The sequence below is a fragment of the Orcinus orca genome, chromosome 3 (assembly GCF_937001465.1).
Source record: "Orcinus orca chromosome 3, mOrcOrc1.1, whole genome shotgun sequence".
NCBI classification, from domain to species: Eukaryota; Metazoa; Chordata; class Mammalia; order Artiodactyla; family Delphinidae; genus Orcinus; species Orcinus orca.
In genome coordinates this window covers 166,850,678-166,877,951 of record NC_064561.1, presented here as the reverse complement: position 1 = coordinate 166,877,951, position 27,274 = coordinate 166,850,678, and the positions used below count along the sequence as shown (strand labels likewise).

The window sequence follows — 27,274 nt, the reverse complement described above, 5'->3', positions numbered from 1 at the left end:
TCAAACACAACATACCTAAACTTATTCTCAATATTTTACTCATATTTTAACAACTCAATGCCCTTCTAGCATTTTCTCTTTTTTTTTTTTTTTTTTTTTTTTTTTGCATTTTCTCTTTTTATTGAAGGCAGGCAGGATAATGTGTGACATGGTCACACTGAATGCCTCTGAGCTGTAACTAGTGTAGTAAAGAACGTCAGAGGGCATAATGGATATTTTGGTTTTGGTTTCATCCATATCATACCCTTCCTCTGACAGAATTCATATTTGCCTCTCTAAATAAATATCTTTCTGTGAGGGTTGCCAATTAAAATACCTTTGTTTTCAGGGATAATCACAGGACACAGGCTAGGTAAATTGTTGTCATCCAATTCTCCCTGGACACACATTAGCCATGCATTGGGCACAGGAGATAACCCAGATTTGGCAAGGAAGAAGTCTCATTTCTCTTTCATCATAAGGCTGAGAATGAATATGTAATTAACTGACAGTGGCTATTGTTTTCAACTTGTAGAGACACTCTATCTAACAGAATAAAGTCCTATATTAAAAAAAAAAACAGGTGAAAAACTTAAAAAGAAATGAAGAGATGATGTTTTCAATGCTTTAGTCCATTCTTAATAGTTCATGGTTTGAGCACAATGAATTCCTTTTTGCTTGTTTGGGATTTTGAGTTATGTTTTGGGTATTTAACAATAAAAAGTGCTTCATATGCTAATACATATGAAGATGATAATGGTGCTGATTGTAATAGGGAATATGTTTTTAGTTTAAAATCTAGTCATAACTGATTTTTCCCTGGTAAAGGAGTGAACTATTGATCACAGAGGACAGTGCAGCCAAAGGGGGAAAAAAATAAGTGCCTAAGATATGAAAAGATAAAAGAATTGAAGAGAGAGAGGGAGGGAGAGAGAAAGAGATAGAAAAGAAGGAAGAAGATATAAGAGTAGAAAGAAAGAGACAGAGCATGTATTACCATAACATTTAGGTTAACATGGCAAACAGCTAGCTCAAATTTTGCAGCGTATAAACAACAAACAGACAAATAAAAGCCTTTATAGAAAGTACTGAAAAAGTTTCAGAACTACTTTCAGGCAGAATTAGTAAGAACATTCTGCAAATAATAGTAAGGAGCATGAGTAAAGGGAATGACAGCCCAATATAGAACTGTGATACCAGTAGTCTATGTGACAATGAAGATCTGCATATCTAGGTGAAAGATGAATCTATTAATATTCCAAAAAGAAATTATAATAATTTTTCCATTATTTATGAGTTATACATCATGAAGTATACAATTTATAGTTTGTTGCTTATATTTATGCTTGAATGAACTCTAGAGTAATTTGCATATAATTCTCATTACAGAGTATGGATTCAATCATTGTCAAAAATTCTTAGGTTGGTTTAGTAAATTTATGAATTAAAGATCCTTGGCTGGTATTGATACATACATATGCTGGAGTTGATATATAGGTATGCTAGGAGTTAGTGGTCCATATCTATTTCCAACACAAGTTTGCTGCCCAGAATTCAGAAACAGTTACAAAATGAGTTTTTGAAATTCTATTGATCGAGCTTTATGTCGCTGCACTGTTACACACTGAATTATGTCAACCAGTAATTCTGAGTTCTTCCTCTTCGTCCTTGCCCAAGTTCAGCTGCTTTTAATTCTAAAATATATCTTGAATTTGTCCTTTTCTCTCCATGCTAACTGCTGCTGCTTTAGTTCAAGCCCTGATGTCTGTGCCAGTCTCTTCATGGATTTCCTTCCTCAAGCTCACTGCATTTTCAATGTACTCCTATTTGCCATCAGAGGGGTCTATGAGAATGAAACTGTGATAATTTCTCTCCTTTGCTTTAAACCCTCTAGAAAATATATTCTCTTTTCTACAGAACACAAATCAAGTGCCTTACCAGTCACTGAAAAGCCCTCATGAGGTGGCTCATTTGGAACAGTTTCACATCGTTTCTTTCTCTTTCTAAGCTCCTTATTTGTGCTTCTGATGCTCTGAACATCTTAGAGTTTCACCAGAGGTGCCTATTGATGCCTGCACCCATGCTTTGCAGATGCAGCTTTTTTTTTTTTTTATAGTATCTCCACTCATTTCCTGTCCCCTACAAGTTGCTTTAAATGCTGAGTTCCTATAACCAAAAATCAAGGTTGGTTATTATTTACTACATAAAATCTCTCTGGGTTTTGTCCAGCCTCTCTTTCCTGACCTAAGGAAAATAATTTCCCAACTCTCTGGAGCCAACTCTCTAGAGTTTCCCAGCTCTCTAGAGTGCTGACCACTCTATCGGGATTGACCACTCATTTCCGTAGCACATCTGTAACCTAGGTTTGCAAAATCACTTTGAACATTTTGTATTGTGCTTATATAACTTCAAATATGTTTGAATATGAGCTCCTTATAGTATGTCCAATGTCCAAAACACAACTTGACACATAATATAGGTTCACAAAGACTTGCTTAATTAAATTAAACAAATTTAGTAATATACTGGCTAGTAGTATCTCAATTTTCTAATAGAAAGCTCCAGTTAAACTTTCTATTGTACATCTCAGCAGTTAAACACTTCTAAACAACCATTACATGTATTTTCTACTCACTGTGTCAGTTCATCTGCTAACCAATTCTCACCCTTTCAAGCTGCACACACCTGGAATTAATTTAGTCCTGGATTACTGTGACAATTGCAAACTCTTTTCTGTAGTACATTACAAGCAATTGAGGCAATTACAGTCTGTTCTTAATACTTGCTGTTCTACTGAGAGTTTCTGAAAAAGCTGACAATTTGGAAACTAAAATTTCCTAGTGAGAGTTCAGCTATGAAAACAGCAATGTTGTGAGAATGTCGTCTGCTCCATGTGCACTGGTCTTTAAATTAACATGTAAGAGGTGATTTAACCACCAATCAGTATTTTTGTTGAAGTCTAATGCAATGTTTCTCAAAGTGTGATCACTGGGACATTTAAATCTGATTCAAGAGGATTTTCTGTTAAAAATGAAGATTCTGGGCTTCCCTGGTGGCGCAGTGGTTGAGAGTCCGCCTGCCGATGCAGGGGACGTGGGTTCGTGCCCTGGTCCGGGAAGATCCCACATGCCGCGGAGCGGCTAGGCCCGTGAGCCATGGCCGCTGAGCCTGCGCCTCCGGAGCCTGTGCTCCGCAACGGGGAGATGCCACAACAGTGAGAGGCCCGCGTACCGCAAAAAAAAAAAAAAAAAAAAAAAGAAGATTCTCATATCCTACACAAGACCTACTCATACTCCCTCAGAAAGGAATCTGAAAGTTTACTTTTCTTTTCATTCTTTTTTTTTTTCTTGTAACAGTTACTCCAAGCAATTGTGATAAACCCTAAATAACTCCTGCTTTAGGGAAAGTAGGGCTATAATAAAACCTGACTGCTGTTACAAAGACATGGATGACTTTTCCTGAATATAGACACACTTAGAGTTGGACCCTCCCACTGCCCCACTCATGGTACAGTTTGAACTCTCTAACTCTGGGCTTGTTTACATAGGAGGCACTTAACAATTAAGAGCTGTAATTACTATTTTGCTTTATTATGACAGTGAATTTTAAGAGAAACTCACCTAGATTCCAAGTAATAATCTTTTTCAAAAATTTTATTGAGTTGCCATTTTTAATAAAATATATTTTTATTCTATAAATAATTATCCAATATCAGTATGTACAGTATACTATAAAGGGTACAATTGGGAAGACATAAATGATTCTACGTTAGCTTTTTGGTAGTTGCTGTCAGATAGACCAAATCAATATGGCTCATTTCAAAGAGTCAGGGGCTTTAACCCTGGCTACTCTCCTCCACTTAAAAGAGCAGTGGCCTTGGCTGCCTGACATAATTTCTCTGAGTGTTGTTTTTGTCATCTCTGTAATAAAAATACACATGTGACAAGATACAGATTATTAAAGTAAGAGAGCTTCTTATCTTTCCCTTTTACTACCCTCTAAAAATGATTCTGGCTTGGATTACTTCGGTCACTTCTCATCCCCTAGTCCTTAAATTTATCCCTAAATAGTAGGAAACCATTTATTTGGCATTTGTGATGCTTAATCGGACCAAAAAAAATTGTGAGAGGGCATGGTGGAAGAGAATAAGAACTGGAAAACACTTTTCAGAGATTGAGAAGAGTGTAGTTTGAAAAGGGATACATTGGAGGAAGCACCTGGATGTTGTGAGAGAGAAACTAATAAGACTTTAAAGAAACATTACTTGGGGATTATGGGTTTCACTCATTGTCTCCAAGAACTGAAAGTAAAGGTTTCGAATATTTTGGAATTTCTCTTACCACATGGAATATTTTCATTTAACTGCTCTGGGATTTAAACATGTAGGTCACAGCTTCATACATTTTACAACTCTTTGGTTAAAAATCTCAGGAGAAGTAAAGGAAGTGATGTGTGAAAAGTCTTCAGCACTTTGCCCTGCACAGACAAAGCAGAAGTTAAAAAAAAAAAAAAAATCAACAATGCTTTCTATTATATTTTATCTTTCTTTGAGTTTTTTTCATCTCTCATAATCTTGTTTGAAGTATATTTCTGCTACATTGTTCCCACATCTTAAAATTTGTTAGAGCATGGGAATTCATTTTTAAGTATTTTTTCACGAAAGTAAGTAAAAAATAATAACAAATTAACAGCTTAAATTCCAACCAAGGGACTATTCAAGGCAGAGTTTAAAACCTCTTAGGAATATGTCATTGCATATTTTGCCATCTAAGATTTATGCAGCAAGCATGTTTCGCACTTAGATTTTAAAATAGATACTTGAAGAAGGTTTTCTTATCTCTAATACACTTATTTAATCGTTACGTTTTTCAGGTTTTTTTTTTTACATTTAAGAAATCTGAGAATCTCTCATTGAAAAAAATCATCCTAGATTAATGAAGGAGAATATCTGAAGTACCACTCTGATTTGTCTAGAAATATTTGGAGTGGGGCCTTGTAAGTCTTACTGCTCCAAAGCTCTTCATTTCCACTGAAACATAAACTCCCTTGTATGCTCCTTACCCGATAATTGAGTAATTGCATTGTCCTTCTTCAGGGACTAAATTAACATGTCTTAAGTTATAGCTCATTCAACATCATCTCTTTATCTCCTTGAAAGTGACATCATGAGAATGAATAATACGTGTGACACTACTTGCCTTCCCAGAGCTTTTTACCACCAGCCTGGTCTCATTAGGGAGCTTGCTTTACTCTCTGTTAACATGCTTTATTTGCCAGAAGGCATATTAAACACTGTCAAATGCTATCCTGACTAGGCAGGCACACCATCTTCCCTATTTCAGAGTTCCTACTCCTCTGGCTTCACAGGAAGACCTATTTTTGAACCCCAGCTCCCCGGTTTTATGAGCTACTTGTGATAATTGACTGAACTTTTCTATGACACTACTTTTTTTACCCTTCATATGCAGAAAACAAAAGTACTGTGCTCCATGATCGGCATAATTGTTGCTAGTATTTTTATCTCACCTCTTACATTTACTCTATCAGCCCATCTCTCATAGCAGTTTTCAAATGTCTCCCATTCTTATCGTTCCTGAGCCTTACACCAAAACCATAGCTTCCTATGCTTAAGTCCTTATCTCTTTAACACCAAAGGTATTATTTTATAATCTTCCACTGTTACTGAAAACTATCTCGTATCATATCTCATATCTCAGAAGCTGCAGTTGTTTTCCCCTCTGGTCAAGGAAACTTTTTATTCTTCTTTTTACCTCTAAACTATAATATATAATAGAGGTCACTTGCTAAACACTAGAAATTCTACTCTTTCAAGAAACTGTTCTTAGAAACACCATCTCCATTCTGTCATCTCCTCTCTCAACTTCTTAATCTGTTCAAATTCTAGAAAAAATTATAAATAATTCCTAGAGTTGGAGGAACCAGTGTGTTTATAACCAAATTATCTCCCACTATAATGTCAGTAGGTATCTGATGGAGTTTTGGTTTGTATATATTTGATGCTACAAAAATTTCAATTAGATGCTTTCTAGTAAGTCTCTGACCTCTAGAACTTACCTTTGGACAAATCTTTTTCTTAGTTCTGGAGAAAATGAATAGAGGCCTACTTTATTTATGTAAGTATATGCCGCAGCACCTCCCCACTGATGTAAGGGCAGTTTTCTAAGAAGACATTTTGGTCTGGCAAGTGTCTGTCCAAATCTTAGCTAATATTGACTGTTAAAATAAGATTGAAACTTTCTTCTACATATCTATTCTATTGGAAAGTTTATAAAAGAGCAGAATAATTTTCTACTAGTAATATAGAGGCTATTAATGTGATTAAGTATGTTCAGTGTATGTAGAGACTCTGATTGAGGCAAGTGTTCAGAAGAATAATAGAGGAAAAGTCACCTTAATGATCAGGAAAATTCTGTGTCAAAAACCAAGACTAGGCCATGGGAGAAGAGTGTTATTTTAGGTCTAGGATACAGCTGATTCGGGATGTTCTGCTAATCAACTGCAAAGGGCATGCTTGGGGCAAAATCGCTGCATGCACGTGTATGGTTTAATAGAGCTATAACAATATGGACATAGCCTTTGTGGCCCAGACAGTTTTCTAAATGATATACACACTTTGGAGGTCGTATAATTTGTCATCCATAAGAACACTTTTGAAAGTAAAAATTGTGCTATTAATAATTTTATCCTGACATCAGGCATAACCTTATCCCCAACTGCATTATTGCTGAGAGGAAAACACTCATTCCCTTGCGTCACAGAGATCAGGCTTAGCCTCAAAAAATCAGCAGAGACCTGCACTGCAAGGCCAGGTAGAGCTGGGACGAAGACATTGTTGCAATTAGCCCCTCACTCCCTGCAGAAGCAGTTGCAAGGACAGCTTCTTCATGACAGGTGCAAGCCACTTGGGAAGGGACTAGACATCCCACTCAGTTGGTTCATGGGAGCTTGTTTTCTTATCATCTCAAAATAGGACCTGATTGTGTAGATCTATATTATTGAAGCCGAGAACATAAGGGGAGCACATCAAAACTTATATTTTCATTTCTGACAGCATTCTCTCTTCCTTTCTATCCAAGTTCACATTTCACTCATCCTAAAATTCCCCCAGTCCTTACCTACTCTTAGTTTTTTATCTATATCTTTTTTTTTTTTTTTTTTTTTTTGCAGTACGCGAGCCTCTCACTGTTGTGACCTCTCCCGTTGCGGAGCACAGGCTCCGGACGCGCAGGCCCAGCGGCCATGGCTCACGGGCTCAGCCACTCCGCGGCATGTGGGATCTTCCCGGACCGGGGCACGAACCCGCGTCCCCTGCATCGGCAGGCAGACTCTCAATCACTGCGCCACCAGGGAAGCCCCAGTTTTTAATCTATATCTTGTTTGTTCTTCTGAACTCTCACCCACGAAGCTTAGTGTATTGAGAGTATATATAGTTATTTTTCTGGAAGTAATTTTCTACTTAACTGAACTGGAATATTCCCCTACTTAGTTATTTAATTATTAACTTAGTAGCTGCTCTTGATCATTGTTTGATCCAAAAAATTTCACTCAGTAATATGTATTCCTAGCCACTAATAAAGGCATCACTTTTGAAATATAAATGTGACTATACTTCAAAACTGATTGAATGACAAAAATGAAATAATCATTTCTTAAATGTATTCAATGTCCCATATAATAACTAAAATTTGGTATTTAATCAAAGATTGTATGTTACAGAACAATCTAACCAGTGGAGGCAAAAACTAGAAATATGCTTGGCAAATTAACTAACAAGTGCATGTTTGCACATATTGATAAAAATATGTCATAACTAGCACTTCTAAATATTGAATTTAAACACTGGCATTCTATACTATGAAAACTAGATTTCTTCCATGAAATGCAAAATTTTTAACTTGACATATAATTGAAAAGTTTATTTGTAATTGTTTATTGTAACGAGTATAAAGGAGCCAGATGTTATACATAACAAATGTGTCTAAACCAACCAAAGGAATGAAAAGTCTGTTAAATAGTGTTTAAATGATTTTATCCACTATACATATTAACATTGATTTAATCTAGTGTGTTACAAGTCTCTGGGTCTTGATTTTATTCATTTCTTCTCATGAATATATTTGGTTTTAACTTGACTTTTCTAATACATTGTTAACACTGAATAAGCTCACTTCTTCTGTGCTCTATGATAGGAATCATTGCACTCCCAAAAATATGAGCTATATTAATTCTAGTAATAATTCCTCCACTTTTGTGACTATATGTCCAAGATTATCTTTTACTGTTGTTCTGGCCATTTGGATACCCTTAGATAAGGGAACAAGAGCTTGGAACATGGACATGCTTGTGGTGCTGGTAAATTCTTGGGAAACTAAGAGTAATAGTGGAAATGGGGATCTATGTCTTACTCCATAGAATATGACAGATCCATCCTATATGATTCTCTTATTCCAAGGAATGAAAATGATATTCTGATTAATCTAGACACCTTTTTGTGAAACCCATATTCCATCCAGAAATATTACAATGTCCACACTCACTGGGCAAAAAATTGTTGAGTGAGGGTAGCACAGCAACATTAATGACACTTGGCTGAGAATGTTCATACATCGTCCCATACGTGGATTAATTCACCCACACAATAACCTTATTATTTTCTTTCCATATCATCCCTACTCTACAGATGAGGATACTGAGGTAGTAAGGTTATTCAAAGCCACAAAAGAGGGCAGGATTTTTCATTGCACTCTGCCTGTTCTCTCCCAGGAGACCCATTTCTGAGAACAAGCCTTTGAATGAGAATTCTGAATCCTCAAGACAGACAGGATTGAGTGAGCAGTTCTGAGTGTCTACATGTAAAAGACCTAAGTCCATACAGAATTTTTGTTTGCCAAGTGTAATTATCTAAGAAATTTTTCTGTAAAGAGCCAGATAGTAAGTTTTTTAGGTTTCGTGACCTAATAGATTTCTGTCCTAAATACTTAACTTTGCCATCATGTGTGGAAGTAGTTATAGACAGTATGTAGACAATCATGATTGTATTCCAATAAAACTTTATTTACAAAAACAGCAGGCTGCAGGCTGGATTTGGTATGCAAGCCATAGTTTGCCAATTCCTGATCAAAACTCATATTTGAAAGGTTCCTGGTTATGTTTAGGTTTTTCTTTATAGCACTAAATATTTCTCTAGAGTTCCCTGACTTTGAAGTAAAGGATAGCATGAGCAGAGGTAGCCATTAAGCAGAGAAGCACTTTCAAAGGTGCTTAGATACTTGTTACTATTAGGAGGGGAAATGTGTGATTAAGATTCTTCAACAAAATTTAGTATCAGAACCACTCTTTCCTTCCAGGAAAAATAAAGCAATGGGATCAGGGAAAGGAGTGTATACCGAGGAGCTTGTCAGCACACACACTGGGAAATTGGGGACATGGATTTCTTCAGGAATAACTGGACACGGAAATTACTTTCTTCCATCCTCTCCTGATTTCTACTACTCCAACCCCAAACCATGAGGACGGAGACTTGCTCTTTCATGAACCACAAGAGCCAGATATTTACAAGTGTTCACTTAACTGGAAACACATAGTGTTTGCACAAGCTTTCATGGGGTGATGATGAAGGTCCAATTGTTAGGGGCAGAGAGGCGGTCAGATATGTCCCTCACTACTCTGTGTCCTCCAGGGAACCAAGGGAGTAATTCCCTGATAGAAAATATATGTATGAATTTTGGGAAGTCTTCAATGATGTTATCTAAAAGGAAGTCTAGTGCATCTTTGTAGATATATTTACTATTTTTTATCCATTAGAATAGACTCTACTTTTCCCCTAAATTTCCCCTTATTTTGTTCTCTTAAGACATTTTCTAATCAAGGAAGAAAGAAAGAGGAAGGAAGGAAGGAAGGAAGGAGAGAAGGAAAGAAGGGAGAGAAAGAGAGAAAGAAAGAAAGAAAGAAAGAAAAAGAAAGGAATAATTATACTTACCTTATGTTATTTTTGGTCTCAGTTTTATTTTCAATGAAATTTTAAAGCTAGGCTTTAAATGGGATAAGAAGCTCTGATTGTTTAATTAAACAATTTTCTTCAATCATTTGTTAGAAATTAAACTATTGCTAATTTCCATGTGCTTCTTTAGAACTACATGAGTGTAGCTGTAGACTTAAGAAAACATTCAGTGTTCTTATTTGTAGACAGTTATGAAGCAAAGGAAGAATTTTAAAGGAATTTCATGATCATGATTATATAGTGGATAATAAAAATAATTTAAATGTTTTCCTATTTGATGTTCAAAATATTTTAAGTGAAGTGAAAAATTACTGGAGGGTTATGTTTTCAACCATTTATTATTATCTGGCTTTATTTTCAAAGTATGGTTTTCCTTGTGTTTTAATTTATTTTGTTTGTTTTTTAAAGCTACAACACTAGTTAAAATGGCCTCAAAAGTTACTATTTGAAATGAATTTGCGATAGTAGCTGACATGGCCAACATAACTATGATTCTCTCTTGTCAATGCTATCAATTTATTGTTTAGTTTATAAGTCTACTCAACAGAGAATAGTAGTTAGAATCTTTTATATATCATGCAAAAATATCCTTGCCCATCACTTTGAAAACATTTTGAATTACAATCTCATATCCTTTAAAATGGATGGCTGAAAGTATGATAAAATCCCATAAATAATTCCAAACTATCTCAAGTTATTTCAAAATTAAATATCACTGAATACTTTGTAAAATAAAGAGAAAATTAATTCTATATGAACTCTTCATCCCTTATTACAATAAGTCACCATTTATGATGGAAATGATAATTTTAATCAAGGAGTGAGACTATAATTATAATTATGAGGAGGTTATATTCCAAACAATTATTCATACCCAGTGGCTAAAAGACAAATTATTTTCTATCACTAAGATAAAAAATAAGAATGTATACTGAAAAGGTTATACTTATTGAGAAGTTAGTTCATTTGTGGAGACCAACATCACTAAGGGCCAGAAGTAGACTTGGGACATTTCTTCATACATTCAGTTCCACTACTCCTTTATATTTATAATTCTGAGTCCAAAATTCAGAATGGAAGAGAATATGATTTTTCTATGTTGCATAAAAAAGAGAACGAGAGAGAAAGAGAGCTGTCATTTGACTACTGAGAAAGCAATTCAGTTAGCTGGCAGAAGAAGGTATTTAAACTGTTCCTAACTTCTAACTCACTGTATTACTTGGTGTTGCTTTAGTGAGTCAACACACCATATCGCGTTGAGAGATAATTCTCCATTGTCTCTTTTGTTCTTGCAGGTTTTACACAGAAAGCACCGAATGCCCTTTTTCAAGACTATATTTTCAAGAATTTTATATAGCTACAACTTTTGAAATGTTGAGATATATTGTCTTCTTCCAAAGCAAGGTGCACATAATGCTTGTAATGCAACAAAATAATGATAATATCTCCCTTCTAAATGAAGGACAGGAATTATTAGGATTCCTCTCCTGTGACGTAACCCACAGCATGTGGTGGCACCCATCTGACCTATCCATTTTGCCCATTGGCACCTGAGGCAATGGGAACTGACTCGATGATGCTGATGTTTCTATTGCCTGCTGTGCTATGAGTAAGAATGTCCCTTTTCTATGACCCAGGCATCTCATGTTTTCTTCCAACATTCATGAAACTGTGGAATACTGCTTGTTCATGATAGCTGACAGAAAACAAGAACACCAACAAAAACAACAAAGGAGCAGCATTGTTTAATAATGAGAACGAAGAAGATATAGATTGCCAAGAAACATATTAAAGGATGCTCAACACCACTAATCATTAGAGAGATGCAAATCAAAACTACAAGGATGTAACACCTCACACCGGTCAGAATGGCCATCTTCAAAAAATCTAGAAACAATAAATGCTGGAGAGGGTGTGGAGAAAAGGGAGCCCTCTTGCACTGTTGGTGGGAATGTAAATTGATACAGCCACTATGGAGAACAGTAGGGAGGTTCTTTAAAAAACTAAAAATAGAACAACCATATGACCCAGCAATCCCACTACTGGGCATATACCCTGAGAAAACCATAATTCAAAAAGACACATGTACCACAATGTTCATTGCAGCTCTATTTACAATAGCCAGGACATGGAAGCAACCTGTGTCCATCAACAGATGAATGGGTAAAGATGTGGCACATACATACAATGGAATATTACTCAGCCATAAAAAGAAATGAAATTGAGTTATTTGTCGTGAGGTGGATGGACCTAGAGTCTGTCATACAGAGTGAAGTAAGTCAAAGAGAAAAACAAATACTGTATGCTAACACATACATATGGAATCTAAAAAAAAAAAAAATGGTTCTCAAGAACCTAGTGTTAGGACAGGAATAAAGATGCAGACGTAGAGAATGGACTTAAGGACATGGGGAATGGGAATGGGAAGCCGGGATGAAGTGAGAGAGTGGCATGGACATATATACACTACCAAACGTAAAATAGATATCTCGTGGGAAGCAGCCGCATAGCACAGGGAGATCAGCTCGGTGCTTTGTGACCACCTAGAGGGGTGGGATAGTAAGGGTGGGAGCGAGGGAGATGCAAGAGGGAGGAGATATGGGGATATATGTATATGTACAGCTGATTCACTTTGTTATAAAGCAGAAACTAACACACCATTTGAAAGCAATTATACTTCTGTAAAGATGTTAAAAAAAATAAAGTATACAAATACCATAAAACAACAACAGAAAAAAGAAATAATGAGAATGAATATGGATTAAAAGTCTACTCTAAAGTGGTTACGTTGATATATGCTATATAGTAAATCTCCTTTATGCAATCTCTATGGGAAATTCCAGGAGCAGAAAACATATGCTTCTATAATAGTAATTTCATATATTAGGTGTACTGATTAAATGTCAGTAGCAATAAATTATGTTGCTCCTCACAAACAATGAAACATACATACAGAGTACCTCCTATGACAGTGGTCTCACTTTTTTCAGAGTCAAGAAAAAGGAATTTTTCTCAGATATCTGTTATGTTTAAAGTGTATCCAAAGAACCCCTCTATATTACAAGTGTAGGTCTGAGTGGCATAACTGTGGCATAGATTCATCAATTCAATATTGTTGGAAGATGAGAACATTAAATTTGAAATCTTTATCACTCAGGTCACTTTGTATTTGCTTTTTCTGTTATCTTTTCATACAGGTGGCCTTTCCCAGGGTACTTCTCTAATCATTCCATTGGGCCCCACTTCTTATCATCTAGTATAATATGTAAGTGGTAGTGGCTCATCAATGTTAGCCAACAGAAAGCACCGTTTTCCAAAGAATCCAACGAACTTTCTTTTAACTAATGTTTTACCAAAAAAAATTTGGAAACATACACATAAACACACACACACACACACAGAGTGATCTGTACTGTGAAGTCTGTGACAAATGCATCTGGGTTATTTCTGGTGACAGCATAATCTGGGTATATGATGTTCCACTATGTTCTTAGTCATGTGGATTGACACACGTGTGCTTTCATGTGGATAATTATTATAAGACCTGGAAATTAGAATCGAAGCCTCTGAACTCTTTATCTTAGCTTTAAAGTAACTACTCAGGCAAATCCCTAAATAATATAGAGAAGTGGTCAGAAGAAGAGGAAGGATTGAAAGATAATTAGAGGTAAGGTGGAAAAACAGGAGGAGAAGAAAGAAGGAGAAAAAGAAATGAGTGCTCAAATCTTAAAGCCATCCATGTTATTTTTGAAATGTTGTTTTTAATGATTCATATATTGATTTAAAGATAGTTGAATTTCACTCATGGCCCTGACAATTCAATTAAAATAACCCCATTAAACTTTTATGACACAGCTATTATGAAACAACTAGCATGCTAGAAGCGAGAAATAAATTGTAAAGGAGAGAGAAGAACTGGCATACAATGGGCATCGACTATTTGAGAAGAACTTTAGCATATTGTGTAATTTATTTACTCAAATTCTATTTCAGCAATTTTCCTTTTAGATATATTGCTGTCTAATCATACCCCAAAATGATTATTTCAAAGACAGCCTCACGTATTGAGAGAAACTATAAAACTCAGGGATATGTTTAAGAACCAAGGTGTGTAATAAAATATCAGGCTTACTTAATGGTTTATTCTGATGTTTTGCTACAGAAAGATCAGGTAGCTAAAGATGCTTTGATTAGCAGCAAGGTCAATCCATTTGGCAGCAGAATGGGTTAGAAACAAGACCTTGATTTAGGGCACTTGAATATACTGCAAAGGTTCTCAGGTATGTAAGTGAGGCAGGAGTCAACAGGATGCATAAAGTTTTAAATCTTGTATGAAGATTGAGCTGGTGTGAGGAACCTTGAATCTCAAATGAGCAGGGATTACTCTGATATTGAAAGCTCACACTTTAGGAGTAAACTGAACCATGAAAAGCACATTATGGGCTTTTCAAAAAGCTATGTGACTCATGAACTAAAGAGAGAGAGAGAAAAAGAAAGGAAAGAAAGAAAGAAAGAAAGAAAAAGAAAGAAAGAAAGAAAGAAAGAAAGAAAGAAAGGAAGGAAGGAAGAAAGGAAGAAAGAAAGAATGGAAGGGGGAGGGAGAAGGGAAAAAGGGAGAGAGAAAGAAAGAAAGATGTTGAGCCATGAAAATAACTTATGTGTTGGTATAACTTTATGATATAATCTGCATTTTTATTGGATGCAAAGAGATATGTACATGAGTCAAAATATCACCTCAGTATTGTGTTAATTTAGAATTTCCAGATAGGCAAATAATTTTGCAGTGCAGTTGTAGCCATTTTAATATGCTATTTTACTATCTCTATTTTTCTTTCTTTCTTATTCTGTTTTTTTTACTAATCCAAAACAAATTCTACATATACTTATTTAAAAAATGAAATTCTATTGCTACTGCCTTGACTTTTGTGTCATATATATACACACACACACACACACATGCACATACATGTGAATACACACATACACACACTTGCAGGCATACCTTGTTTTATTGCATTTCACATTATGGTGCTTCTCAGATATTACACTTTCTACAGACTGAAGTTTTATGGCAACTCTGTGTCCAGCAAGTCTATTGGCGCCATTTTTCCAACCACATTTGCTCACTTCCTGCCACTGGGTCACATTTTGGTAATTCTCCCAATATTTCAAACTTCTTTGTTATTATTATATTTTTATGGTGATATGATCAGTGATCTTTGATGTTACTACTACGACTTGCTGAAGGCTAAGATGACGGTTAGCATCTTTTAGCAATACAGTTTTTTTAAAAATTAAGGTATGCACATTGTTGTTTCAGACATAATTCTACTGCACACTTAATAGACTACGTACAGTGCAAACTAACTTTTATAGGCTCTGGGAAACCAAAAACTGTGTGTGACTCACTTGATTGCAATGTTTCCTTTATCCCTGTGGTCTGAAACTGAAGCTGAAATATCACCAAGGTGCGCGTGTATATAAAAAAAAAAGCATAGCTTTTTATTGGTATGTCTCTTTGGAACCTTAGTGTTTGTAGTTCCATCCTGGTTTCTCTTGGACTTCTTTTTTAGTACTCTTCTGTCTATTCCATCACAATGACTCCCAAAAAAACCTTCAATAATGAATTGATGCAGTGACCTACACCTTCTCCTCCTTTCTTAGGGTTTCTTGCTGGTGAGGAGAATCACACATTGCTGATTAGTTCTACCACAAGAAAATATTTTTAAAAGTCATTTCCCTTAAGTCATTTATATACATCCTATTGGTTTTGTTTCTCTGGAAAATATTAATAGAATCCCTATCAGATCTAACCAGCATACACCAATCAATTTCACCTACACTTTTGAAATGTCATCTACAGGCTGTACCCATCCCTTTCTCCTTTCTTCAAACCCTAGAGAAAACGATTAAAATCACTTTGAGTAAGTTTACCTCTGGCTCACTAAATGACAAAATCAGTAGAGGTGTTCCAGTCATTGTTTAACTTGACCTGTGGAGCTTGACATTATTTGTCATTTCTTATTCTTAAAACTTTATTTTACTTTCCATAACACTCTTACACGTTTGTCTTTTACTTCTTATTAATTAGATCTATCTATTCTTCATCTGATTTTCAGTTAAAAATCAGGGTTCTCATATCTTCTCTGTAATTTTTCCTAGCTTGTCACACACTTAATGTGATTTTGACCACCATCTGTATACCAATTACTCCTGATCCTGTATCTCTACCATAGGATCTTTTATGAACTCTAGATTAATGTGTCTAAATATCTATGAGATACTTCACCTGGATACTTCTAAGCAACTCTGGATATATAATGATTAGCAGTGATTCTTTTATTTCTTACTCTAAAATGAGTACTCATTGATCAGTGATCTTTGATGTTACTACTACGACTTGCTGAAGGCTAAGATGACGGTTTAAGATTACTAAGATTACTCATTCTCTACATATGATTATCCACTAATTATTTGTCTCATCCTTTATATTCTCTTGACCAATGGATCTTGAAATCTTCTATTGTCTACCTTTCAAATGTCCAACTCTAATATCCTGTTTCCTTTATTACTTCCGAGACAATCCTTCTGTGACCTTTCCCTTCATATGCTCCTCATCTCCATGTCTGTTTTTCTGTCTCCAAGTCCTTCAAATGGATCTCTGAGTAATCATTCTAGAACTGTAATTCTGTCCATGAGAATCCTCAACCAAGACACTATGGATCCTGATGCCTTTAAGAACAAATGATACTGTAATGTACAGCATGGTGACTACACTTAATAATACTGTATTCATATTTGAAGGTTGCTAAGAGAGTAAATCTTAAAAGTCTTCATCACAAGAAAAATAAATTGTAACTGTGTGGTGATAGATTTTAACTAGACTTTTTGGGGTGACCATCTACAACGTATACAAATGTCGAATCATTACACTGTACACCTGAAACTGCTATTCTATGTCAATTATATCTCAATTAAAAAATTAAAAGAACAAATATTACTGATCTTGGTACCAGACTTGAGCCTCTGCACTTTCTCTATTTACCTACTCTGAAATGTTGGTTTCACACTCTCTGACTATATTGAAATATGGTTATCGAGGCTCACCTAGCACTTTCAAGCCTCAGTGCTTATAAAAACTTTTCCTCAGACTATCTTTTCTGAAAAAATAAAGTCATCCTTTGAGACTCATCTCAGGTGCTTCATCATCTGTGAAGGCTTCCTTGAATTCCTCCATCTTCTAGGCATAGTCATAGACCTTCCTTTGTCTCCACAGCTCCTCATAGGGTCTTTGTCACAGTATTAAAATTAATTGTTGTATTAAAATTATTGTTCACTCCTAAGATGCTTATAGGACAATAAAATGTGATACCTTCTGGTACAATGAAACTAAATTATCCCACTCTACCCGGCTTAAAATCCCAGTTTCAATATTTATTGGGTGTTGGGCCATGGGAAGTTATTTAACTTTCTGTGCCTCACTTTTCTGATGTGTAAAATGGGGCTACTAATAATCTTCCTCCTAGTGCTGTTGTGAAGACTACATAAATTTTGGTAAGTAAAGGGTTTAAAATCCTGCCTTAAGATGCTCAATAAAGCTTACCTGTTATAATTGCAATCTAAAGACATTCATACTTAAATTTATCCCCACAAGGCTTAATGCTTTCTGAAATTGTAATGCATTCTCAACGAAAAATGTTAAATAAAGAAATGCCTCTGAAATTAAGGTTTAGATATGCTTCAATTCTTAATCTTTCTGCCATTTTAAACACTTTCAACTTAAGAATTGCTGCTAACAAAGATCATCTGAAGTGACAACTGAATTTTCTAAATTATTATTTGAAGATGAGATGGGTAGCACTTTCTTGATACATAGCTTTGAGGCTATGACATAATTTAGTACTATACAGACAAAGGCACCCAGTTATATTTGTTGGTATAAGCAACTTACTGTGCGTGTGTGTGTGTATGTGTGTGTAAGCAAATGTGCACATGTGTGTCTTTAATAATAATTTTTTGAGGTGACTTTGAGCAACAGGTAATAAATGAATTTAAAATGTTTGCTGATCAAATTAATTTCTGTGTTGCTCTGTAATGTGGCACTTTACACGTGTCCAAGTGTTGTAGTAAATCCAAAATGTCTATTTGAGAAAAGCATTGATTTTGCCTCTTGACACACTTGGGATGTATTTGTATATAAAATAATATTCATTATAAGCAACACCAAGGTTTGGTCTTTCTTGAAAGGATGTCAACAATAACACCTGCTCCTTTTAAATATTAAATATAACAGTGTTGAGGCTAATATCTATTAAGCCACTCAACCACCCCCCTTTAATTTCTACCGGAAGAAATTCTTTTATATTTGAAGGTAGGGAAATTGCTTTTTTCTCTCAATAAGTGGAGTTTCCAATAATGGGAACTCTACAAATTAATACTTTCCATGTATGTTCTTGCTGAAAAGAAACATACATTAAATTTGAAGCTCACTTAGAATAGTTCAGTTGACCATTGATCTTGACACTTGTGCACTCCCTTGACACAGAGTTCCATATTATTTATAGTACCTTACTTTACTATGAACTGTCTCAGAGCCTTTCCAAAAAAAAGCAGGAACACAAATATATTTATATGTTTACACACATATATATAATGCTTGAATTGGTCCCAATGTTATCATATCACTATTCCCACATCTACAATCATCAAGACAGAGTTAATTAAACTTTAATTAGTTTCCATGTGGAAAGGAAATCTTGGCAACTGTTGTTTCATTTGCATTAGAAACATACATTACCTGAGAGCCATGGGTTTTCATTATACTTTACAAATGGGGAACCATGTGTCTATGAAAATAATATTTTAATTTCATAATAGGTTAGATCTTAGACCTTTTTAATCTATTTATAAATACTAATTCATCTCTTAAATGATTTGGGTGAATTCCATACTATCATAGTCATTATAAAAATAGAATTCAAGGCTATCAAACAAAGCTTGCATAAGCAGCTCCTAGATCCTTTTAATCATGTCCATTGGGATGTGAAATACTACACTAGCTAGGATAGATTAAAAGTCAATTTCATTAAATTTTCAACAAAATTTAAATTCTCACCTCAAATTCTGGCAAGCAAAGGCTATGGATCTGCTTTAGTCAAAACCAGAGAATGGCTTCTCAGCAGACATTTGCCCAGAACCTCAATGCGATGTCCAGCTTCCATCACAAGCAAGTTGATATAACTGACACCCAGGAGGCAGAGTTCTAGAGCTACGCTACCTCTTCATTTGTCTTGGATTTGAAAACTCAATCCTTATGCAAAATTAACTCACAAGAAATGAGTGCACCAGGACAACAGGAAATTATCTCACCATAGAAAAGGTTAGTGATTTTTTATATTCTGTGATCACATAGAGGAATCATACAAGCAGAAACTATGTATGGTAACATCAGGGGACATCCATGCTTGGGAGTGCTTTCCTCAAAAGTTGCTAAGGCCCATCTTGTGCCGAGGGCTATTTGTGGAGCAATGCCATCTGAGTGGGGTGCCCTGGGATGGATTAGAATTGCTTGGGCCTCAGTAGACATTTCTCTCCTTTAAGGGTCTCTCTGACTTTCTGCTCAATTTTGGGGTTCACCAGATACCATATGGACCTCAGGACTACCACCTATGGAGTTGTCCCAGGCCCACAAGACCAGGCCCTGATTCCTAGTAGATGGCCTGTCAAGGATATTACTCCTGCTAAACGGCATTGTATATTTTTTGCAAGATCACTAAAAATTGGACTGCCAGAATGGTACTCAAGGACTGATTTGATGTGACTCAAATTTTATGTATAGATAGGTACCCCACAGAAAATAAATTTGCTCAGGGCCCATACACAGTAGTGTAATAGGGAAGAACAAATCTGACTCCATATTAGATCTGTTTCTTTTAACTTTGTACTCTGTTGCCTATGCTTAGTCATGCTGGCTCTGCACCTTTTGTAAAAGAATGTTGCCTATGGCTTGAAATATACAGGATAACCTATTCTCAAGACTCTGACCCTTAAGAGTCCATTCATGTAGAGATAAAAAGTTGCAGAACAGAGAATAACTTTTGTCTTGTTGGAGGTTTACAGGAACATCCTGACCTGACCTACGTGGACAGCTGCAAGAACAAAGGATTCCGACACCAAGAAGTTTGCAACAACTAACCACACCCCTCCCTCACCTTGCCTTAAAAGTGCTTTGCTGAAATCCTTCAGGGAGCTCAGAGTTTTGGGGGCAGGAGCCACCCATCTACTTGTATCACCCTGCAATAAACCTTTCTCTGCTCCAAACTTTGATGTTTTGGTTTGTTTGGACTCACGGTGCATCGGGCACATGAACTTTTGTTTGGTAACACTAGGGCAACCCTGGCTACATGTTCATTTTCAGCAAGGTTCTATCTGAAGACCTTCCCCACTGTATTATTCAATATTTTAAAAATAAATTTCCAAAAGGTAAATTCTAAAATCATAGGGCAAAGAATTTAGATCTTGAATAGATTTGCTTCCTTTGAGCCAGTATTAGAATCATAAGACTCATCATGTTTCTCATTAGTTTAGGTTTTCTGAAATCTCTAGGGACTTTAATATTCCAGAGACATAATCTTCTATATCAGCTTCCTAATACTCCTTCTACTATGGTTTTCCATTTCTGTCTTTGGATTTATTTTAAACTCTCTTCAAACATAAATATTTTTATTAAAACCATAGAAAAATCTTTTAGAAAATTAAAAAATGGAAATATCAAAATGCATAAAATATTTATTTTTCTGGAAAATATTCTGGTATTATTGATACGGTCTATCTATTATAGACATGAGTCAAAAATTTTATGTAAGAAAAATAGCAGTGAAACACAAATGTGCTGAAACAGATAGTTGCCATCAACTATTTTGTGAAAAAAATTTAATTTCTTTAAAATTACAATAAGATTAAAATTTGTGTATTGTGTTGAGATTTATGTGTACATATCTGGGTTCCAGCATTTATTACTTTGGCCATAAATAGCTTCATAAATAGCTTGTAAAGCCTAAAATAATGGAATTATTTATAAAGTATAAGCAAGCCAAATCAAATATAGAGCTTCCTCAACTTACAATGGGGTTACATCCCAATAAACTCATTGTAAACTGAAAATATTGTAAGTCGAAATGCATTTAATACACCTATTCTACTGATTATCATTACTTAGCCTAGACAGACTTAAACATTCTCAGAACACTTATATTAACCTACACTCGGGAAAAATCATCTAGCACAGAGCCTATTTTATAATCAAGTGTTGACTATATCATGTAGTTTATTGAATATTGTACTAAAAGTGAAAAACAGAATGGTTATGCGGGTACAGAATGCATACTGTTTTCACGACACTGTAAAGTTAAAAAATCCTAAATCAAACCATTGTAAGTCTGAGACCATCTATACTCCAGAACCACAATCTAAATGGTATATCATGTTTTTTAAGAGGGAGGGAAAGGGAGACATTCTGGTCATTCAAAGATATCAACAAAAATGTAGACTATTTATACCTGCTGATTTTTCCTGTCTCTCATTGGTAAACAATTCCAGAATGGCTATGACCAATAATGTGTTATAGTAACAGTTTTAATTTCATTTACACATATTAACTTCATGTCTTTGGCGAATAATGCCAAAAATAGGAACAGAATATATATTAACTTCATTAAAATAACCAGGGAGAATGGAAGCAAAGAGGGATTAAATGATATTCCAAAGCTTACCCGGGCCATTGAGTAAGGAAGAGAAACTAGGTCACTCAGATTTCAATTCCAGTGTTCTACTCACTGGTTTATTCAACTCCTGTGCAAAACATCCATACACAATACACAATGCATAAGCCCCCTTGCTATCAAGTTGTTGTCAAAAGAAACACGCCATTACCTTTCCCACATACTGAGGCTCGGAGCCCATGTATTCCTCCAGCACAAAAAATTGATTCCATACCCAGCCACGTTTAACTCGTTGGAAATGTGATCGCCGCCCTGGCAGGTGGATAACATTCTCTCTTGGTTCTGTGGCTAAAGTCTGCTGTGGCTGAGGTTGAAGTGGTGTTAGGAGACCTCCATCAAACAGGACCCAGAGCAGCAGGGATAAACAGTTCCTTGTAAGCATTGGCAAAAGCTTTCCTACAGCAGAGTAATAAAAACTCCAGCACTTAATGCAGTATTGTGGAATCCAGGTTTGAGGTGTCTGTGGCCTCTACCACTTAGCTTTCTCTTTTATTGCAGAAATGATAATGCAGGCATTAATCCTTTTGATGAAAAGCCTTCTGCTATATTATATTCCATCTAAAGGGACCTATAAAACAGATTAACAAAGATACATTAAATTGATAGAATTACATGATGGTAGTCATCAAAACTTTCATTATATCTGCCAACATTTAAAGAAACAGAGAGGAAAGTCTTTAAAAGAATTATATTGGTAAATGGTCACTGCTCTTTAACCTGTTAACTTGGATAAAACAACTAAGTTTTTTTTACAGACTTGAAAAGTATGAGTTACAATAAAGCAAAAGGTATATCATAAATAGAAGCAATCATTTTTTTAATTTAATAATCATATTAAGAATAAAACAGGGATCACTGTTTTTGTAATTGAAGTATAGTTGATTTACAATGTTTCAAGTGTACAGCAAAGTAATTCAGATATATATATATATATTCTTTTTTAGATTTTTTCCATTATAGGTTATTACAAGATATTGAATATAATTCCCTGTGCTATACAGTAGGTCCTTGTTGTTTATTTATTTTATATATAGTAGTGTGTATCTTTTAGTCCCGAATTCCCAATTCATCCCCGCCTTTCCCCTTTGGTAACCATGTTTGTTTTCTATGTCTGTGAGTCTATTTCTGTTTTGTAAATAAGTTCATTTGTATCACTTCTTTTATATTCCACATATGAGGGATATCATGTATTTGTTTTTCTCTGTCTGACTTAGTATGATAATCTTTAGGTCCATCCAAATGGCATTAGTGCTGCAAATGGCATTATTTCATTCTTTTTTCATGGCTGAGTAATATTCCATTGTCTATATATACCACATCTTCTTCAACCATTCATCTGTCAATGGACACTTAGGTTGCTTCCATGTCTTGGCTATTGTAAATAGTGCTTCTATGAACATTGGGGTGCACGTATTTTTCGTATTAGAGTTCTTTTCCAGGATCACTATTTTTAAAGTGAACTGAAAGTAGGATTTCACAAACGGCACAATTGACATTTTGGGATGGATAACTCTTTGTTGCTGGGGAGCCAGCATGTGCATTTTATGATTTCTAGCAGCACCCCCTTTCCTTTACTCGACAGATGACAGTAGCATCCTCTCTCACAGTCAGTTTTGACAACCAAAAAATGTCTCCAGACATTGCCAGATAAATATTCCCTGGGAGGAGCAAAATAGGCCAAGATTGAGAAGCACAGATTTAGAGAATAAGGAAAAAACAAAGCAGTTTTAAAAAAGCAAAAAAATTCTCTGAAGTTAGAGAATAGGAAGAATAGGACCATGAAAGAAAGAACAACATAAATTACTAAACGTAAATGATCTTACTAAGATGTAAGTTATGGAGAAAATCTCAGATTGTTTTATAAGGCTTTAATATAAGCTTTAAGTTAAAAAAAAAAGTTTCTCTAGCCTTGGCATACTAGAAACACTGGATAAAAATGAATTATTTTGTAGGTGGTGTGCAGCTCAGAGCAACCTTGGGTCCCTATCAGATGGACAACCTCTGCCCTGCATTTAGGTAAAATGAGCTTTGAACATCTCCTTACAACAAACACGTTTTTTCATTCGCTTATCTAAGGTTTGGGTGTTTACAAGGTACTAGGACCTTTGTTAAACAGTAGATAAGATAACAGATACAATCCTTCCCTCTCTTAAATCAGAAATGGAAAATAAATAGTCATATAAAGAAATGAGGGCAAATTTACCAATGCTGTTAAAAAAAAAAAAAAGATAGCAAACAGAGTATCCTGATGGCAAAATTTAAGTGACGAAAACTTGAGTTAGCAAAAGCCTGTTATAGGTGCCAACTGCAGTGAGACCTAAAGGTGAGAGCAGATCTATGTTCTGTAAGCAGCATGGGAAAAATGTGGTTCCAGCCAGGGAAGTTTCATGCATTTGGCACTAGGGGCCCATTGCCCACAGCCTGAGAAGTTTCCAAGGGCCAAAAGTGTTGGAGGCCAGAAATTATGTACAGCGCTTCCAAAACAAGAGAAGTAAAATCAATACATATTCAATCACACACCTATAAAACAGGGCATTTTGTCAACCTGTCAGTTGCAATTTGGTTTAATGATTATTCAGTTACATACAATATAATAAAAAGTATAATGCATTCTTTGCAAATATTCAAATTTAAACATTTAACGTGGGAGCAATTCACTATGCTTGAGTTAAGATATGAGATGGGGAGGGTTAAAATTTATACTTTGAGAGCATCCTACAAGGACACTCCCAAAAGGAGAAATAAAGCAGGATATGTATTTTTTCTGGCCTGAATGGGTGCACCTGTTAGCTACTAACAAAAACATAAACAGTATATATTTTATTGCATCTTTTCATTCTGGCAAAATAATGTTCATAAAACGTTAACTTAGACCTATATTGTGCAATATGTTAACCACTAGCCATATGTGGCTGTCTAGTTGAAATCTCACAAGTTGATGTTGAGATGTGCTCTACTTTTCAATTATATACATTTCAAAAAACTAGTACAAAAAAAAATAATGTAAAATCCCACTATTGTTTCTATATTTATTAGTTGTTGACCTGGTGATATTTTGGATATAGAAGTTAAATAAATATAAACTATTTAATGTGACCTATTTCTTTTTAATTTTTAATGTGTTTACTAAAAAATTACAATTATAGAGGCAGCTTGCATTTGTGATTTGCATTATTTTCTACTGAATAGAACTGATTTAAACAATAGAGTTTAAATCCCACCTGCAATTTCTACTTAAGTAATGTATTCTTAACATTCAAAATTCGAATATCTAGCACAAACTGTGTCATGTTTGTGTGACAATATATTTGCGATGTCCGAGGATATTTGCAACTCTATGCAATAAGCCTGTGTAAAAATAATGCACGTTTTCCTCATCTGTTTTCAAGTTTAAATTACTAACACCAAAAACTAAAATGTTTTAATTTCTTGTATTTTCCACCTTGTCCATGTTTCTTCCCCTACTCATGTCAATCCTACCCCAGGCATATATACAGAACAGATAGGGAGATAAACATGAGTAGAATAAATGGATGGCAGGAACTCTAACTTCCCAAACCTAGTCTATTATATATAATTAGGTTGTACTTTTGCCTTTCTGTTCCATTGATTTTTTCTCCTCCATTTTTTTGGGGCATGAGTTATAAAAATTCAGATTTTAGTGAGCATTGATACCTAAAGTTATTTCTTTAAACAGTGCCTTTTTATTTTATATTAGAGATTTTTGATATTGTCCAGCTGGCTATATTCATCATCAGTACCATCACTATGAGTCCAGATACACTTTCCCCTTGGAAGTGGAGGTGTCTGAAATCTGAGTTTTGATCTCCTTTTAGAGGAATCTTTCAGAAGTTCTAATTGGCCCACATCATCCTCCTTTTGTCACCTTAGAATGGGTGTTTGTGATGTGAAGAAGAATGTAAAAGTAACATAGAAAGTATGTTTTTTCATAAGCTAATTCCCCAGCACTGTAAAGATTCACATCACCAAAAACAGCCCCTAAATGCAAAACATTGTCATGAGGCTGAAGTGAAAAGGAGCCACAGAAGAGTACAGTGTGGCAGAAGAGCCCCCCATTTCCCTCGCCTCGTGCCCACTTCTTGTTCTTTCCTTTGGTTCTCTCTGGACACATATTCTACTTAGCCTGCTGTGTCCCGTATCCCTGCCATCAAATTACTTTCTCCTTTTTTGTTAAAATATGTTTTTATATTTACAGGAATGAATGAGTAGTTTATTTAGCTGATATTTTCATTAGGATGGTGATGGCCAGGGGTGACCTCATAGGTTCTGAAGATATGCACTTAATCTTATTCTTTGCCATGAATGCTGCTGTTTTAGTATGAATTCTGCAGAAGGCAAAGCTTTTTAGGAACTCACATACCACATTGTAGTAGAAAGATCTATAATTAAAAATGTAAAGCCGGGCTTCCCTGGTGGCGCAGTGGTTGAGAGTCCGCCTGCCGATGCAGGGGACAAGGGTTCCTTCCCCGGTCCGGGAAGATCCCACATGCCGCGGAGCGGCTGGGCCTGTGAGCCATGGCCGCTGAGCCTGCGCGTCCGGAGCCTGTTGCTCCGCAACAGGAGAGGCCACAACAGCGAGAGGCCCACGTACCGCAAAAAAAAAAAAAAAACCCCAAAAACCAAAAAACAAAAATGTAAAGCGTTCTCACTGTATGCTGAGGATGTAACACACAGCACGATGACTGTAGTTAACACTGTATTGTATATCTGGAAGTTGCTAAGACAGTAGATCTTAAAAGCCAGGATTTTTATGATGATATTCATGAACTTAATAGGGCCTGCATGATCTACCTCTACACCATGCTAGACCCTTGCCATTCTCCCCTTCTCTCAAACCCTTTACTGATAAATAATATTATTAACAATAGTAATAATTTATATTACAGGTTTATTTGTATGATTATTTGTTCCACTTTTCTGAGTAGAGTGAACAGGGGCTAAAAGAGTAGCAATGATGTCTCTTTTGTCAGCTTTTCTCAGCTGTGCTGTTCCTGGCATCTATAACAGTGTATTGTAAGTACCAAAAAAGCATTTGTTAAGTTTGACGGAATCAGTCATCGAATGATAATAGCCAACTTTCACTGAAAACTCACTATGTTCCATATAATGTTGTGTGTTCTGCACCAGTACAATTGTTCTGTGAAGGTGTTATTATACCCATTTGACAGATAGAATGGAGGAATACAGAAGTTAAATGACTTGACCATTGTCCACAGAGGACTGCATAGCAGGCGGGTTTGAATCTGGGCACTCTGACTCAAGAGCCCATCCCCTTGGATTCTGTTCTCCACTATCCCTGAATGAATGAATGCATAAATAGATGAGAGCATCAAGGGTTTCAAATCCTAGCAAGACAATGAATATGAGCTTGAAGACCTGAGTTCCAAATTCTGTTTCCAAAGCAAAGTAGTTACTTCAATATTGGGCAGCATAAAGTTTCTTAGACTCATTTAGATCTTCTGTGAAATTAGAA

The 27,274-nt window shown here is 35.6% G+C and overlaps 1 protein-coding gene across 1 annotated transcript in view; it reads right to left on the bottom strand.

Moving 5' to 3' along the window:
• The window catches only part of CDH12 (cadherin 12), a 977,416-nt gene that overhangs the window by 239,458 nt on the left and 710,684 nt on the right, over window positions 1–27,274 (bottom strand). Inside the window, exon 4 of the mRNA XM_033440164.2 lies at window positions 21,932–22,348. Coding sequence (XP_033296055.1) covers window positions 21,932–22,162 — 231 coding nt within the window. The 5' untranslated portion in view covers window positions 22,163–22,348. The remainder of the gene's footprint in view (window positions 1–21,931; window positions 22,349–27,274) is intronic.